Source organism: Haliotis rufescens, unplaced genomic scaffold (assembly GCF_023055435.1).
Source record: "Haliotis rufescens isolate VD_foot unplaced genomic scaffold, xgHalRufe1.0.p SCAF_7, whole genome shotgun sequence".
Lineage (NCBI taxonomy): Eukaryota > Metazoa > Mollusca > Gastropoda > Lepetellida > Haliotidae > Haliotis > Haliotis rufescens.
Window position 1 is genome coordinate 56837024 of NW_025964361.1, and position 17516 is coordinate 56854539.

Here is a 17516-nt window from a genome sequence, read left to right on the forward strand (position 1 = left end):
GTGTCTTTTACGATAAGTAATTTCATTTATCATCAAATACTTTTCACTTTATTTATGAAGGAGGCCTTATTTCAACATATCCTAAAAAACAATTTCAAAGCAATAATCAAAGTTCAAAACATCAAATACAGCATTTTGGTCCTCCTCACTGAGTTCAAAGTTCGAAACACTGTTTCTCCATTCATGTTATTCTGTATGTTATCTAACCTGTGCTACCTACAACCCCTTCCTCCGATTGCAATCTTCAGTTGGTCAATAAATTCAAGTAGAATGTCTCTAATTGGATCTACTACACTGTAAGAAGTGTAGTTTCTGACAAACCCCTATGAACACAGCTGTGGACCTCTTTGAGACAACTGCCAAGTTAAATTGTCAGGCACCGCAGCTTATCGGACCACATGATAGCTTCAAGGCAGCCCAAGGCTGCATTAGCATGGATTGTCTGTCCATAGTTGGTATTTATATAGGTGTATTACAGTAATGTCTGTGAAGTAAAATAACACTCACTCACTCAAATCCACCCACCATACCACAAACCAACCCTCCCACCCCTGATCCAAAGTTTTTACAAAGGTGTGTGACAATAATTTTGGAAGTTGAATAACACCCACTCACTCACTCAAAAACCCACCAACACATTCCCCAAACTCACTCACTCAAAAACCCACCAACACATTCCCCAAACTCACTCACTCATAAACCCACCAACACATTCCCCAAACTCACTCACTCATAAATGTACCTAATGAAACATTATGGCTCACAATTTACTGGTAAATAATCAAAATACTGCACGGTAAATAACTGCTTAATATTAAGATAACACACTACAAACTGAATTTACTTAGAACTCATTGAAGACTTTACCAAGTCAAAAGTTACAACACTGAGACACTCATACTTCAAGATATCAAGTTCTATAATGTTGCAACACCATATTCTTTCAGAAATCAAGTATCCACACAACTGCTCACCAAACATGAAGCCAAAAACTCTTCAAGACTGTTAAAGAGAGGCGGTGTTTATGTGATAGCGCCGAGTGGAGAGTGTGTGGTTTATCTGCGAGGGTCGGGTGCCTCACGACTTCCACCTACGCACTGTTGAAGGAGACAAGTAACACAGGTCTACAAGTGTTCCTCCCCAGATCCACACTCATTCAGAAAAACCATCATTCACCATTCTGCTGACACAGCACACATCACAGCACTGCATGAACGGAACATTACCACAACGTCTCCAGTAAATGCCCAACCCTTTTCACATTATTCCCTTTCATACATACTAAGCTTTTGATTGGGATATTTTTCTTTCCGTAATACAAAAAACTGATTCTCATAGGTCGAGAGCATATTTAAATAGAATAAAATCTGATCAACCTTGATAAAAGTGGAACAGTATATTAAGTGTTCATTTAAAATGTTAACCATATTTCATACATTCTACTCATCATAAGTATCTGAAATAATCCTTTCTTTCTATTTATGTGTAACCAGTTGTGTCCTAAATGTATCTGATGATCAGACTCGGTAATTAGCATTCCGTCGTATCCCAACTGTACAGTTTGATGTCCATGATGTCAATGGGTGGATTGAGTGAGTGAGTATGGTTTTACGCCGCTTTTAGCAATATTCCAGCAATATCATGGCGGGGGACACCAGAAATGGGCTTCACACATTGTACCCATGTCGGGAATCGAACCCGGGTCTTCGGCATGACGAGCGAACGCTTTAACCACTAGGCTACCCGACCGCCCCCAATGGCTGGATTGTCTGTCGTTCCAGATTTGACACACACAATGATGTCATATAGCTGGAATATTGCTGAGTGCAGCATTATTATACAACGCTGCTTTAAACAATCAAGACCACAAACCAAGCTAATGCTATTCATGGGACAGTCAAAATATGGAATATGTCGTATCATAAATAAATTAATTAAATTTTTATTAACATTTGAAAGTCATGACATGAGATAAGCTTATTGATATTTATGCAAATTTGCATGTGACAGTGACTATGGAGTCTGACACTTTTGTGGATGTATGAATACATCCCTTCATCTCGACGGACGAATAGCAAATCATTCAAAGAAAAACGAACAATGAATATGTGTTTACAAAACACATAATTCACTTTCCTTGACAACTACAGACATCTGAGTTGGTTACAGTTGTCATCCATCTCATCTCATCCGTAACAGCATCTTCACAAACACATTTTATGATATTTCACAGAATAAGAACTTTAGGTTTTAAGCAAGTCTGCAATTTTCAAGTTAGACTATGATAGAGAGAATACAGTGGTATATAAACCCTCATATCACCCAGGTCACATTCCCTTTGTGCAATAGATAGACAGTATGGGCACCACTCATCCAACACACACACACACACACCCCCCCCATCACATCACTCCATCCACACCCCATCCACCCACCACCACGCACATCACATCTCCCCCTCACTCCACCCACATATTCCACCCCCCAACTGCATCATACATCGATTTCATTCTTTGTTAAACATTTAAAAACTATACTTACAAACAGTTATTTATTTATTTTTTGCAAATGAGAAAAGCAGAAATTGTATCAAATAGTGTAACCAAAATATTTCCTACGCATATTGCTAAAAAAATTTTTTAATTCTCCAAAATACTGAATACTCATTTATCAAACATGCATGGATGTATGCTCCGTGCATTTGGCAAGTGTATAACATTAAACACAAGATAAAAATCACATTTTGAAATCACCCGAAATTACCGAGCATTAAAAAACGATATTGTGATACGTATCGTTGAAAGAGTGAACCTCAATATACCGGTAATATGGCGCAACCTTACACAATACAGCACGAAACAGAGACAGGAAGCTGTCACTTTCTTATTCCATAAAAGTTATAACATATACAAAGTGGTACGTTTGCTTTCTGTTGTCTGATGGCAAAGTGAAACAGTTATAAGATCGGCTTTGTTGAATCCCAGGAAAGTCAAACTAAACCCAGGAGTTGGAGACAATGGGTTAGACTGTAAACATTTAACCCTATTAAAGAAATTCATTCTCTTCCCTGTGTCCATCAAACACCAAGGTGAAGTTCGAAAAGAGTTTACTAACAATTCCAAAACAACAGATTTACAGAAATGATTCTCTCAGACATTTGATGCATTTTCCCCAGTTCTCATTGTATCTATTCTGTGAGGAAGCCAGTGAGATCTTTTAATATGTTGGCAATCAATGACAACTATAAGTCTGTTGCAAAGGAAAAGAGCTTATGAAATAGAGCCAATACGCCACCTGGTGTTAAAATGGCCAGCACAGGCAGGGAGTGACAAAAAACTCAGGAGTTATTCTGTCAATGTAAATAAATATTGACAGGTAAATGTGCATGCATGCAGTGCACACGGGGTGCTGAGTTGCCCGGCACCGACGAGGGGGGCATCCGCTGCATGGCTACATAACATTGCATCATGTACGGCAGTCACTCCACCGATGAGTCAGCCCATGTGTGTCCAACTGAATTCCATTTCAAACACAATTAATTATCTCTCACTTAACAAGCCCTGAGTAATGTTTGTTCAATACTCTTGACTGCTAATACCCCCTCTTCCACCATCCTACCCCCTCTTCCAGGACCCTACCCCCTCTTCCAGGACCCTACCCCCTCTTCTAGCATCCTACCCCCTCTTCCAGCATCCTACCCCCTCTTCCACCATCCTACCCCCTCTTCCAGGACCCTACCCCCTCTTCCACCATCCTACCCCTCTTCTAGCATCCTACCCCCTCTTCCAGGACCCTACCCCCTCTTCCAGCATCCTACCCCCTCTTCCAGGACCCTACCCCCTCTTCCAGGACCCTACCCCCTCTTCCAGCATCCTACCCCCTCTTCCAGGACCCTACCCCCTCTTCTAGCATCCTACCCCCTCTTCCAGCATCCTACCCCCTCTTCTAGCATCCTACCCCTCTTCCAGCATCCTACCCCCTCTTCCAGCATCCTACCCCCTCTTCCAGGACCCTACCCCGTCTTCTAGCATCCTACCCCCTCTTCTAGCATCCTACCCCCTCTTCCAGCATCTTACCTCTCTTCCAGGACCCTACCCCGTCTTCTAGCATCCTACCCCCTCTTCCAGGACCCTACCCCTCTTCCAGCATCCTACCCCCTCTTCCAGCATCGATACCCTGTGTTTGTTTTGAACACATGTGGTACAAGCCCCTATCTGCAGATTAATCAGACATGGTGTCCCATTCACATTCCATCATGACCCAGATCCCCATGACCTGCTATTTCTCTATGACTATTGATTACTGTGGACCAAGAGGTCTGTCCCCAACTAACTGAAACAACATCACAAATATAAATCTACAATAACGTGTGTAGCATTTAAATCATGATTAATTACATTTCAAGCCCGAACAGCAAAATACCGAAAACTCACAATCTGGAACAGACAGGTTGTTTTTCTATGAACATAAAAGCCAACTATTTTTAATAAGTGTAATAATTTTTCCTTGTCATTTGCATATTCAGATTGTCAAAATTGTTGAATAAGTGCAAAAAGTGTTTCTAGGTTAATATATGCATGAGTAAAGTCACATATTTCAAAATATAGATGCATATCCAAACTTTTAATATCAATTCTTGCCCAACATGCACCTCGGGGTCGGGCAGACACATTATGCTTCCTCCTCCAGCTTGCGATGGGATGATAAGATGGGGATACCCGATACTCTCCACCAAGGTAGTGTTTTGCATTACTTTGTGTTAGGCCAACTCCCACCAGCCCCGGTAACATAATATGTTTCAAGTAATCGCCTCTAGCTTCTAATTTCTCCCCTTTTCCTTTTTACCAATTGGCTGAAAATTCCAGGCATACCATCATATGCTCCGTACACAAGCAAGAAGATTTTGAAAAGATCTCGGAAGGATTGTAGGATGTGCAAAAACAGTGCCGGCAGCAAGTTGATGAGTTCTGTTTTCCTCGTCAGAAGTGTTTGGGGGGAACACGATAACAAGTCAGCTATGTGGAGGTGGTCAGTGTCACACACAGCCCGAAATTACCCCCGATTTTGGTGAAGAAGAAGTGTAACCTTCGCGACAAGCTATTCCGAATGCTTACATCAACACTAGTTTTTCTGTCTGGTCTCATGTCATGTTTTATACAGTTGCTTGTAGGTTAGGTTGTGATAAGCTAATAACACCATCGTAACACAACAGTGAAACTTGACTGGAAAGTACATCTACAAAAATAAAAAGATTTCCCCGAGTCTTCATTATTAAAGAGTTAGTTGGATAACACTGCTTTGAACAGAATTTCAGTTATCCCGGAGTCAGATTATTGAGGGAGGAAAACCCAAAGTTTTAGCTGTTTACCATTTTGGTGAGACACAAGTCAAAATGTTTGTATGCCGTTTTTAGCAATATTCCAGCAATATCATGTACCCCAGAATGTTGGGGATCAAACCTGTGTCTTCGGCATGATGAGCCAAGGCTCTAACCAGAAGGCTACCCAATCACTCCTAGTGAATAATGAATAAGTAAGATTTGTATAATGTCACAATCTAAACATTCGAAAGATGTGAGGTGAAATTTGGTTTAACGTCGCGTCCAAGATTATTGCATGCACGTGTATGTGTTTGTGTGTGGCTGCTTGTACTAGTCCGGACTGATGCCGATTTATAGTGCTAGCTCACTGAGATACCATGCCGCAGTTTAACATGAATACCCCACTCAGACACAGTATACTGACTCCGAGCCGACCAGTCCTTGTTTTAGCCCCTTAATGCCGAGCGCCAGACAGGGTAACAACAAGTACAATCTTTTAACGTCTTTTTGCATGACGCGGCCGGGGATCAAACCCCGGACCTTCCGCTCTCCAGGTGGATGCTCAACCACAAGACCACTGAGGCGGTCACATTCGAAACAGAACTGACTCTGGATATCAATGAGTATCCAAGTGTCTAGACAGTAACATGAAGAGAAGGAAAAGATCAAGAACATCAAATCCACAGCATTTCCTCATGACATCGCACCACTGAGATGTCATATCATACAGCGTCATCTCAGGCATGACATCCAACCACAACTGGATTACGCATATCTGCCAAAGATCTTAGTCCTACTCAAACATGCATTCTCCCAATTTTGTTTTGAAATATTGCTTTTACCTGCATGAGGTCCATTTTTTCCTTCTCGCCCGTGTTGACATGTTGCTGCAACTGTCGGATCTCTGCGATGATGGCTTGGGCTTGCGTCACATTGTATCCTCCGCCCAGTCCCGCCAGCTTCTGGTCCACCCTGCACACACAGACACAGGACATTACTACACGACTGTCACAAGTCTATGGTGAAGTATGTTTGCTATAATCGCCTAAGTTTGTATGTGTATTTGTTCTTACTTAAAACCGCACTCAGTAATATTCTAGTGATATGACAAAGGCCTGTAAACAATCGAGACTAGACCAGACAATCCACTATCACACAGATGATTAGCTTCTGGACATTTGTAGCAACTAACGGGATCGGGTGGTCAGTCTCACTGACTTGGTTGGAGCATGTCATCGAACCAATTTACTTGGATCGATGCTCATGATATCACAGGATTGTCTGGTAAAGACTCAATTATTTACAGACCACCATCATATTGCTGGAATATTGCTAAGTGTGGCGTTAAACAACAAATACATAAACAATTATACAACCTTTCAACTATGTTCTTTTTCAATTCAAATTTACTGAAAACCACTTTCCGGGGAAGACACCACTGCTCATATACAACTAGTCTTCAGCTTCTCCACTCGTGTAATGTGAAATAACTACATGCCATTAGATTTTCACCAGACTAACGTACCAGTGGACGTGTCTAACCCTTACTTTTATCAACGTTCTCTTCACATTGCAAACATAGTGCAAACACCTCGTCACACATTTCTGGAACTTCAGTGCACACATTAAAAATACTATCTCTGAATTATCACCAAAGTAAGTGACATAACTGGTTCATCAAATTGTTGTTAACTAATGTCGTGTCTGAACAACCACAGACAGACATGACACACAGGAAGTGAAGCTTCTCCTCAACGTCTACAGGTAATACATCATATCTGGACTTGTCCAACATGAAGGTCATAACATCAGTCTTCCAACCACATCAGTCTTCCAACCACATCTCTCCACCAAATACAACATCCATTAACACAGCCAGTGCAATCCTCCCCTAACAATACAATCCAGGTTTTAGGTTGGATTCCAAACTAGTTCCCTTGGCACATTATTAAATTGGGAAAATAATGCTAGTTTGTTCAAAATTGGATTTTCTGAGGTTATCATTTTCTTAATTTCAAAGGTATGTTTTTGACATTGCACTTAAAGCAATAATGAAAATTATGAATAAAAGCCTCTTCCTTCTTACTGGTCCTGCTATCAGTGAAATACAAGTTAACTTAATAACATGAATTGAATATTTGGAATTTTTAATTGACATGTGCTGCAAACATGGGCCAAATAATGGTACTTAGCAGGTCTATACAATTCTCTTCGTGATGTAGATTAAATTACAGAAATGAAACTTTATATTAAATCAAACTCAATCTAATACACAAACAGATTTCCAAAGACAGAGTAAAATATTTCTGTCGCTCATCTATCCTCCCTTCTGGACCCTCACATGACATTCCATCTACCTCCCTGTGTAAGCCCCCCACATTCCGCCTGTTACGGCTATGGTTTATTATGACAGATAGTATGATGTAAGAAATACAGGGAATGGTAAAATCGGCCTAATGTTTCCCCTTTCTTCTCCTTAATGGGACCAGCTTCCTGTAGCCAAATAACTCCTGTCTCGTTGGCTCAAAAAGTACATTTGGAATCCTTGCATACATTTAACTTTCTCTTTAAATGTCTAACTGTACGTGATAACCACACATCTACGTCCCCACTTCAATAGTATCTTCCGTGTAAAATATGTGCTGAATTGTGTTCAGGGTGGAGGCAGTATGGGTCGCAATAAAAAACAGCTTTTTTTTATTGAAGGAAGTTTTATAGGACAGTCAGTATTATTTCAGCTATATTATCATGACTTTAAACGATTGGAATCTGGACAAGAAAATCAGTGATTGACCATACCACCAACATAACCTGTTCCTTTTGTTTGTTTGTTTGTTTGTTGTTTAACATCGAACTCAGCAATATTCCAGCTATATCATGGCTGTCTGTAAATTATCGAGTCTGGACCAAACAATCGAGTGATTTACATCATGAGCATCAATCAAGTCAGCAAGCCTGACCACCTGATCACAAAAGTCACCTTTTATGACAAGCATAGTCACTTTTGACACCATGCATAGGTTGCAGAAGACCTATTCTACCCCGGATCTTCACAGGTCCAACCTGTTCCTTTCTGCCCTGAATCCCAAATGGAGGATTTGAGACACAGAAAACCAGTGGTTTGATAACACGACAACAATCCACACATCTGGTCAGAGCTCGAGATATCTTTTTGAACAATTGAGTTTTTACTCTAGGGTTTCCATTTTAATTGGGTTAATACATTTTTCATTGGGTAACCAATATTTTTTTCACTCATCTATTCATCACTCTATTGGGTTTTTCCCAAAATAAGTGAATATTTTAAGATTAAAAAAAAAATGAAACAATGTTTTAGATGTATATAACTGTTCTAAACAGATAGGCGTGACTCTGAAAGTAAATTAGCTCGTAAATGTGTTTCCAAAATTAGCTCCTTTGTACGCATACTGGAAAAGCTTCATTGAGTATTTGCAGGTGCTGTTTTTATACATTCGAGTTTTTTATCTAATGCATGAGTTTCTGTACGCAAGTTAATTGAAACTAATTGAGTTTTGAATATGGGGGGGGGGGTATTTTAGCAAATATGCTTATCTGTAGCTCTGTCTGATGGGTTGACACACAGACTACACACTGGGGGCCTGTTCTCCTGTATACATTCAAGGAAGGATTTGACTACACGCACTGGCAGCCCGATTGATTCAAGTTTTAAAATTGCTTCTCATTCTAGCGACACACATTTTGTGAAGTGTATAAATTTATTTAATAAGCCCTACTTAAACTCAGACAATATGTCATGTCACACACATAGCACTACTTACTGTGTGTAGACCTGTACCATGAGGAATACCGACCCCTTTAAGAGGCCTAACATGTACACTCCATATTACTTTTACGTCATCCAAATGACTACACCCAGTGTTTTGTAACAAAATAGTGCCCATTTAAAAGTGACAGCACCCAGGGTTTTTAAAAAAGCATGGTGTCCCCTTAAAAAATGACAGCACCCAGGGTTTTTAAAAAAACATACTGCCCCTCTTAAAAGTGACAGCACCCCATGTTTTATAACAGAGCATAGTGCCCCTTTAAAAATGACTACACACAGTGTTTTATAACACCAGACTGAATGTTGTCAATATGCAACCAACAAGACAGTTTTGTGCAGGTACAGAATACCTGTGTCCCCTCAATAACGAGGTCAGTCCCCCAGCGAAGGGGCAGGTAACAGGACAGGTAACATGGAGGAATTTAACCTCCTGGATAACAATAGAGCCATTCTTCCATCTCTGCTAAGTGGGAAGGCACAAAACAGAATGTCAGGATTAAATAACGCCTGCGTCAACTGGGAGACGTTGGGCTCAGATTTTCCTCATCGGAAATGTAAATAAAAATCTGGAGGTAAAATATTTCCGTTTCACTAGAAGTGGCACTTGAAAATGTTACCTTTTCCCTCACAAGAACAAACTATCTTCATTAATCAATTACAAGAGACAAGGATGTATGGGAAGCACGTCAATCTGACAAATGTAAAACTGATAAAAACATGGGATTAATCCGGAAATTCAGAGATTCCGTTTTGAACTATATCTCTGTTGTCAGCTGGATGTGGGACGAAACTCTGAAGTGATGCAAATCTTAAGTGAGTGAGTGCGTGAGTTGGGTTTAACGCCGCTTTTAACAATATTCCAGTTATATCGCGGCGTGTCAGCTTTATGTGGGAGGAAAGCCCGAAGTGATGCAGGTCTCAGACATTTACCACTTTGGTGAAAGATGCAAATCTTAAAGTGACTAAGTAAGTGAGTGAGTGAGTAGGGTTTTATGCCACTTTTAGCAAAATTCCAGCAATATCACAGTGGGGGGACACCAGAAAAGGCTTCACACATGGCACCTATGTGGGGAATTGAACCCCTTGCTTCCGGCATGATGAGAGAAAACTTTCACCGCTGGGCTACCCCATCGCACCAGGTCTTAGACATTTACTACTTTGGTGAAACCAGAAAAGTAGAGGTACAGTGCTGACAAACCTAGAAACATAATCAAGGAGAATTGGGAGGCAAACCATTTGAAACGAAAATCATGTTGTTCAAATTGAAAAATAAACGATGTCATATAAAACATAACAGTTGGGAATAAAACTCAAATTCAACATTGTAAATCTGGACTTAATATCATATCAGTGCCACAGCACTTAGGCCAAAACCCGTGAAGATCCGGGTTAGAATTGGTCTTCAGCAACCCATGCTTGCCGTAAGAGGCAACTATGCTTGTCATAAGAGGCGACTAACCAGGTCGGGTGGTCAGGCTCACTGACTTGACTGATGCATGTCATCGTATCCCAATTGTGTGGATCGATGCTCATGATGTCAATCACTGGATTGTCTGGTCCAGACTTGATTATTTACAGCTTCCATCATATAGCTGGCATATTGCTAAGTGCGACATTAAACAACAAACAAACAGCTGAATGGCACTAGTTGCTTTACAGTAGTTGATATTTCTTCTATTTTAAACTTATCTTCCTATGCTTTTATTTTCACTTAAGTTATATCACAATAGCACGGTATTGGTCTCGTAACTGTGTGCACTTCACAAGTCTACATAGACAGAGCTTGGGCTTATCCAGTCATCCAGTCTGTTATTCGGGGCCTGGTCTCAGCACAAGCCAAGATCACCCACAATGCAATGTCTGACTTTGTGCCAAATCGTGATGTTCCCACCAGAACAATTAGCAACGAGACGCAATGATAGAGAGCGCCCAAAGCCGTCTCCTCTCACTAGTGAACTTTGGGTAATTAAAGCTTAATCTTTAGCTTGTACAAGCTCCTTGCATATAATGTTAATATATGAAGGCTTGTTTCCCTCGGAAGGAATTACGCGAGTCTTACATTGGTGAGTGAATCCAGTGCACAGCCTACCGATGGCTGTAAGGACATACTTGATGATAGATGTGTTAAGTCATTAGAAGAATTTCAGCATGGTTATCCAGTGCACCGCATCTGTCCTGCTCTACATAATAAGTGTCTACACACGAGAAGTAGTAGGGTCAACAGTCAAAGTTCATTGCTAATGCCTTTTGGGATATTAACCCTACAAAGTTCAATCACAGAAATATACTTTCACTAAACTTAAGTCAAGCAGCAGGGCTATTTAGGTTTCTGAGTTAAATAGAAAAGGACATTTTGTGATGCTTTTCACATTCTATATCACCTTACGAAAAAGGTTTGAATGACAAAGTTGTAGATTAAAGAGATATCATTAAGCCGTTTTGTGCATTTCTCGTCGCCTCTTTAGACCATACTTGTAAGCCCATTAGGATCTGCTGCTACAACTCGATACCATGAGGCAGAGCTTCAATAGACTTAATAGTTAAAATGCCACCTCGGTCTCGCCTAGTAACAGTTGTTGTTTGTTGTTTCCACACTCAGCAATATTCCAGCCATAAGACGGTGATCTGTAAATAATCGAGTCTGGACCACACAATCCAGTGATTGACATCATGAGCATCAATCCACGCAATTTGGATACGATGAAATGCATCAATCAAGCCTGTGATCCTAACCACCCGATTCCGTTATTCACCTCTTATGACAAGCCTAGTCGCCTCTTACGGCAAACATGGGTTGCTTAAGACCTATTCTACCCCGGATCATCATGGGTGTCTCCAAGAAACAAATGCCACTTGATTGGGGTGGTCAGCTTGGAGACTTTGTTGATTGTATAACGCAATTCTCAATGACATTGGACATTATGAATAATCTCTATCAATGATTCGTATGGTTCTGACTCACCTATTTACAAGCTGCGCTAATAAAGCTGAACTATTACTGTCCAGTGTATTATGTACAACAAAACTTTTTCACTTAGATAAATGAGGTGTGAATGAGGAGTGAATGAGTTTTTTTTAGCATAACAATACTATTGACAACTGTTTGAACTATTAGGTAAATGGAGAATTATAAATATACATATTTACTGAAAAAGTAGACCCTGCTGAAGACCCTGCCTAAAGTCAGCAGTCAGTTATCTCCCCTTGTGACACTGACCTTGGTGTCAACATGACTTGCAAAACAGACAGACATGGATTAAGGGTGGACATTATATGAAAAAATATCAGAGTGAGTGACTGAATTTTGCTTAATGCCATATCAGCAATCTCGCAGCTATTTACCGCAAGGAATAATTTCATCCACTTAACATTCAGGGGGTATTTCCCCTTCTATGGTCAAGCGTTCGTCCAATATGCATTAAACGTTTATTTGGTAAAAGATTTATATAACTATATAAACAGAAGAGACATTGACAGCTACCTCCTTTCATTATATGGCGTATCACACATCGTCCATGGTGAAATCCATTTCAGAACGTTCTGAATCACGTCCCCATCACACGAGACAACCAGAGGGACCAGAACCTCATGTGATCACTGTATCAAACTATGATCCACTAAAGATATCTATCAAATGTGCCACCATGCTGTAGGTACATTGAGGGATTTACTAGTTCTCCAGTGACATGGGTAGGGAACAAGGTGAGGTGAGGTGAGGTGAAATTGGGTTTAACGTCACGTCCAAGATCATTGCACTTATATAGCGACGTGCATGCACGTGTATGTGTGTGTGTGGCTGTTTGTACTCACTGAGATACCATGCCGCAGTTTAACATGAATACCCCACTCAGACACAATATACTGACTCCGAGCCGACCAGTCCTTGTTCTAGCCCCTTAATGCCGAGCACCAGACAGGGTAACAACAAGTACAATCTTTTGACGTCTTTTTGTATGACGCGGCTGGGGATTGAACTCCGGACCTTCCGCTCTCCTGGCAGATGCTCTACCACAAGACCATGGAGTCGGTCGGGTAGAGAAGCCAAAGCGGTTACTGAGGTGACAAAACATCAAGAGTTATCTTACCTTGTCAGTGTCTCCACGCCTCTCTCCTTGTACTGCATTTCTGCCCGAATCTGCTCCAGTTCATTTTTGAGTCGAGCCACACTTTTCCGCGCCAGGCATATGTCGGACTTGAGGAGGTCCGGGTCATACTTCGTACTGCCTACACTGGAGTTGGAGTTCACTGAAAGAAGATGTCAAGACAATGTGAAGGAACTGTTTGGTCAGCGACACTCCTCTTTATCACATAAAGGCTTGTGTTGTTGATGCAATAAACCAATCTGATTAACTGTATCATGATCCAATAAATATGCAAATGAGGTTGCCTGGCAGGAACTACTTTCAAGCTCCATACATCAAAGTGATGCCCATATTCGTAATAAACTATTGACTAATATTCCCAAATGCTTAGACAGGCATTTCCCATAAGTCATCATAACACGGCAACAAACATGGCTGCAAGTTTTTTTGGCACAATTTGACAAAATGGGATGATCACTCAAAAATTGTATTCATGCACGATTTCAAAAGCTACTTTATTGAGTGAAATTACGTCTTAAACATTTATTATTTTAAGAAAGACATATGACAAAAAGATATGACCCTCGTATGTATGGCTCAGGTAATACATTTTTTATTCCTAATATATATTTACGACACAGAAATAGACTCGACTTTTAATCTCTATTTATCACAACAGCCTTTTTTTCAAGTCTTGGCCAGTGAAGATGTGAGCATTCATCCACAAGTGAGTGAGTGACTGAGCATGGTTTTCTGCCACTTTAAGCAATATTCCAGCAATATTCCAGCAATATCACGGCAGGGGAACACCTGAAATGGGCTTCATACATTTGACCAATGTAGGGAATCGAACCCGGCCTTCAGCATGACGAGAACGCTTTAATCACTAGGCTACCCCACCGTCCCTCCATCCATCAGGTCATGGCACGGACTGAAAAGTATTCAATTTCAAGTGTGCCATGGGGAACTCATCCGCATGTGCAGTTGTTTTCACTACCAGCATAGAAAAAAGGTTTAAGAACATAAATCATTTCCAAACCAACAGACATGAATAAATATTTTATTTGACTTGGTCGCATTATCTTATAACATAATTTGGTCTTCAGCAACCCATGCTTGCTGTAAAAGGCGACTATGCTTGTTGTAATGGGATTGGGTGGATAGGCTTGCTGACATGGTTGATGCATGTCATCGATCCCAACTGCGTGGACTGATGCTCATGATATCAATCACTGGATTGTCTGATCCAGACTCGATTATTTACAGACCGCCTTCATATAGCTGGAATATTGCTGAGTATTGCCAACCAACATAACATAATTTACAAGAACATCTTGATTAAGTCACTATAACTCGCGAACAAGAACATACTTCCCAGGCCATTAATCTCCACTACAAGCTAAGTCTATTCTCAACAGACTTTCCATTGTTACACCAGACTGCCATTTAAGCAGGTAAGAGTTCTTAGTAGCAATGGAAGCTTGATTACCTGGCACTCCCGTCTAAATGGGCTACTTTACGATACACTGGTCAAGAATGTAGCCCTTATCTGCTCAACTAGTCCCCATACGCCAGGAGAGAAACTGTTTTGTTTCACATGTTCCACCTCACAAGAAGATACCCTCATACCTAGACCAGTGCAAGTCAGCAGTGTCTGGTAGTACTTGTGGTCTTTACAGACATAATCATACTGTACAGTGGGGTCTGTTTGCATGAGGAGGAACCACTGTGGTGAAGTGAGGGGATGGACGGGAGGGGAGGGGAAGGGGTCAGAAGATTAAAGGAGAGAGGGAGAGGAGAGAGCGTCAGAAGGAGGGAGGGGAATCAAAGAGAAAAAGGGCATCAGAGGCAAGGGGAGGGGAGTGGGGCTTCAGGGAGTAAGAGGGAATCTGAAGGGGGATGAGGGACGAGGGACGAGGGACGAGGGAGTAGGAATCGGAAGGGGGACGAGGAACGAGGGACGAGGGAGTAGGAATCGGAAGGGGGATGAGGGACGAGGGACGAGGAATCGGTAGGGGGACGAGGGAGTAGGAAGAAGAAGTTGGACGTGGGGAGGGGAAGAGGGAGTCGGAGGAAGAGGTGGTAGGAGGGGAGGGAGTCGTAGGAAGTGGGTAAACAAGTGTATTTGCATGCCACTGTCAACAACCTCCAAGTAATAGTGCAGCAGGATGTAAATCAAGAGTGGGGCAGGAGACCAGTTGTTGTTAGCAGGAGTCCTGAATCGTCCCAGTCACATATTGAGCCCACCCGATCCCCATGTCGGTCCACTCTTACAGCCACCACCGGGACCAGTCAGTGTTTGTGTATAACCCAGGAAACGGTGAACTCTCCCCAGTCCATGCTGACTGACGTGTTTGTACAGACCAGGGCAGATAGTACATTCTAGCACTGCTTCATGGTATGTGTGTTGTAGTCGCCACATCCTACCCTGGCCCGCTCTCTCAGACCTCCCACTCACAAAGTCACAGCAGCCACCATGACAAATACCACACTCCTCCTCCAAACGCATGGAAATGACTTTCAACATAATGATCTTACTAAACAAAAAAACCTGCAAAAATAACTTCCTGTTTTGAAGTCTGAATATTTGTATCATAGTCCAAATCATAACATAAAACGCTCGAGTCAAGATTCCTCACCAAGCTTATGTATGCAATTCACAAATTAAGCATCACTGATCACCACCACTAAAAGCTAATAGGCTGGAGCTCAACATAACATACTTCTTTAAAAAAAACTAAAACCCCAACACATGCTTAGCTATCCTACTTCAGACTCAGAAGATACTGTTAAAACGCATGTTATTCATCACTTGAACATAATAATACTTCCTATTTCAGGATTCCACCATCTATTTTTCCACACAGTACCTAAGAGCAATTTTCGTAGAAAGCGTTCAACTTAACATTTCAAAGCCTGCCGAGCAATTGAGAAATCGGAAGAGGCTTGTCGCGATTATGTGGAATGTATGCAATTAAGCGGGCATTGTAGTGTCAGTATCCTGCTTGGCTGTCCTGAAGGACTAGACCCTCTTAGATAGGTCAGCTAGCACCAACACCAACAGCCTTGTGCGAAGATGGGACCAAGTGTGGATCTCATTTCAGTCCTATTATGCAAAAATTACATGAATTATAAAAAGATAGCATCGGTAAATACAATTTACATTTTTATTTCTTCAGATGAGTGAAAATATCATCAAACTAGTAACAAAATCTCAATATCAAGCTGATTTATTGTTTTGTATAATTCTTCTACTATGTCCCATTGTCAAATACAAATGAATACACTTAATCTGGTTAATTCTTTGATTCAAAGATTACCAATAAAAAACAAAGACATCTTTTAACCCAAAAAATCCCAAATCATTTTTTAGATATATTTTAAATTTCAACCTACAAATAATTATATAACTCAAAACATACAATAAACAATTACTGTAAGAATCTAAATCCCACATCAACGATGCCAATAACTTGAGTGTATAAATATTCATGTGTTACACTTCAGCCATGTCCCAAAACATTAATTCTTCAGGTAAAATATCTTTGTGTTTGAGTGAAGCATGCGATGTGGCTCCGCGGTTCCGTCATGGTATTTAAGCCTCTAAGACAGTAGTCATTAATTATCCACAGCAGCTCTACTGATATGTGATGCAACACAATGCTAACTGGAGTGGAGCACCACGCAGTGCTACAATAGAGATGGGAAGGTTACCGTATTCGACGTAATAAGTACCCAGGGCGCTCTCAAATTAAAATAGGGGGCTCTTATTAGAATATTATTTTCGTGAAAAAAACAGAGTTGAAAGATAAATTTTGTGGTTTATGCTGACTGCCTGAATGTTTATGTACGACAGATATATTTTTCTAGAATTTAATTGCCCATAATTAAGGGTGTATATAACACACGAGTGCGTATTGTATGCGAATAAATAGGTCTTGTGAACATTGATCAATCGGAAGGGGTGCTAATTAGGATTGTTCACTAGCCAATATATTAGCAAATACCGCCGTGAGCGCTTTTTAGAGTGGGGCGCTTATTACGTTGAATGCGGTATACACCATGATGGACTGACACCGGAACATTTTATTTGAATTATGTAAACCTTCACATCTGGACAAACAATTACCTGAGAAATTAGAAAACCTTAAAATAAATACATGTTTTATTCACTTTACCTTAACTGGATACTAGTTTCAAATACAAATTTGTGATAGTCCAGTAGTTTTACAGTCCCTTGTAGACAGATTTTATATTATTTATTTATCAGCAATGTACAACATGTTTTTTCGTCATTATATGGCTTTTA

General features: G+C 40.8%; 1 protein-coding gene across 3 annotated transcripts in view; it reads right to left on the reverse strand.

The window, feature by feature from the left end:
* The window catches only part of LOC124128981 (protein WWC2-like), a 95577-nt gene that overhangs the window by 41300 nt on the left and 36761 nt on the right, over positions 1–17516 (reverse strand). For all 3 annotated transcript variants that reach the window (XM_048388243.1, XM_048388244.1, XM_048388241.1), the window contains exons 5-6: positions 13211–13370; positions 6163–6292 (exon numbers count right to left, since the gene is read on the reverse strand). In XM_048388243.1, coding sequence (XP_048244200.1) covers positions 6163–6292; positions 13211–13370 — 290 coding nt within the window. The remainder of the gene's footprint in view (positions 1–6162; positions 6293–13210; positions 13371–17516) is intronic.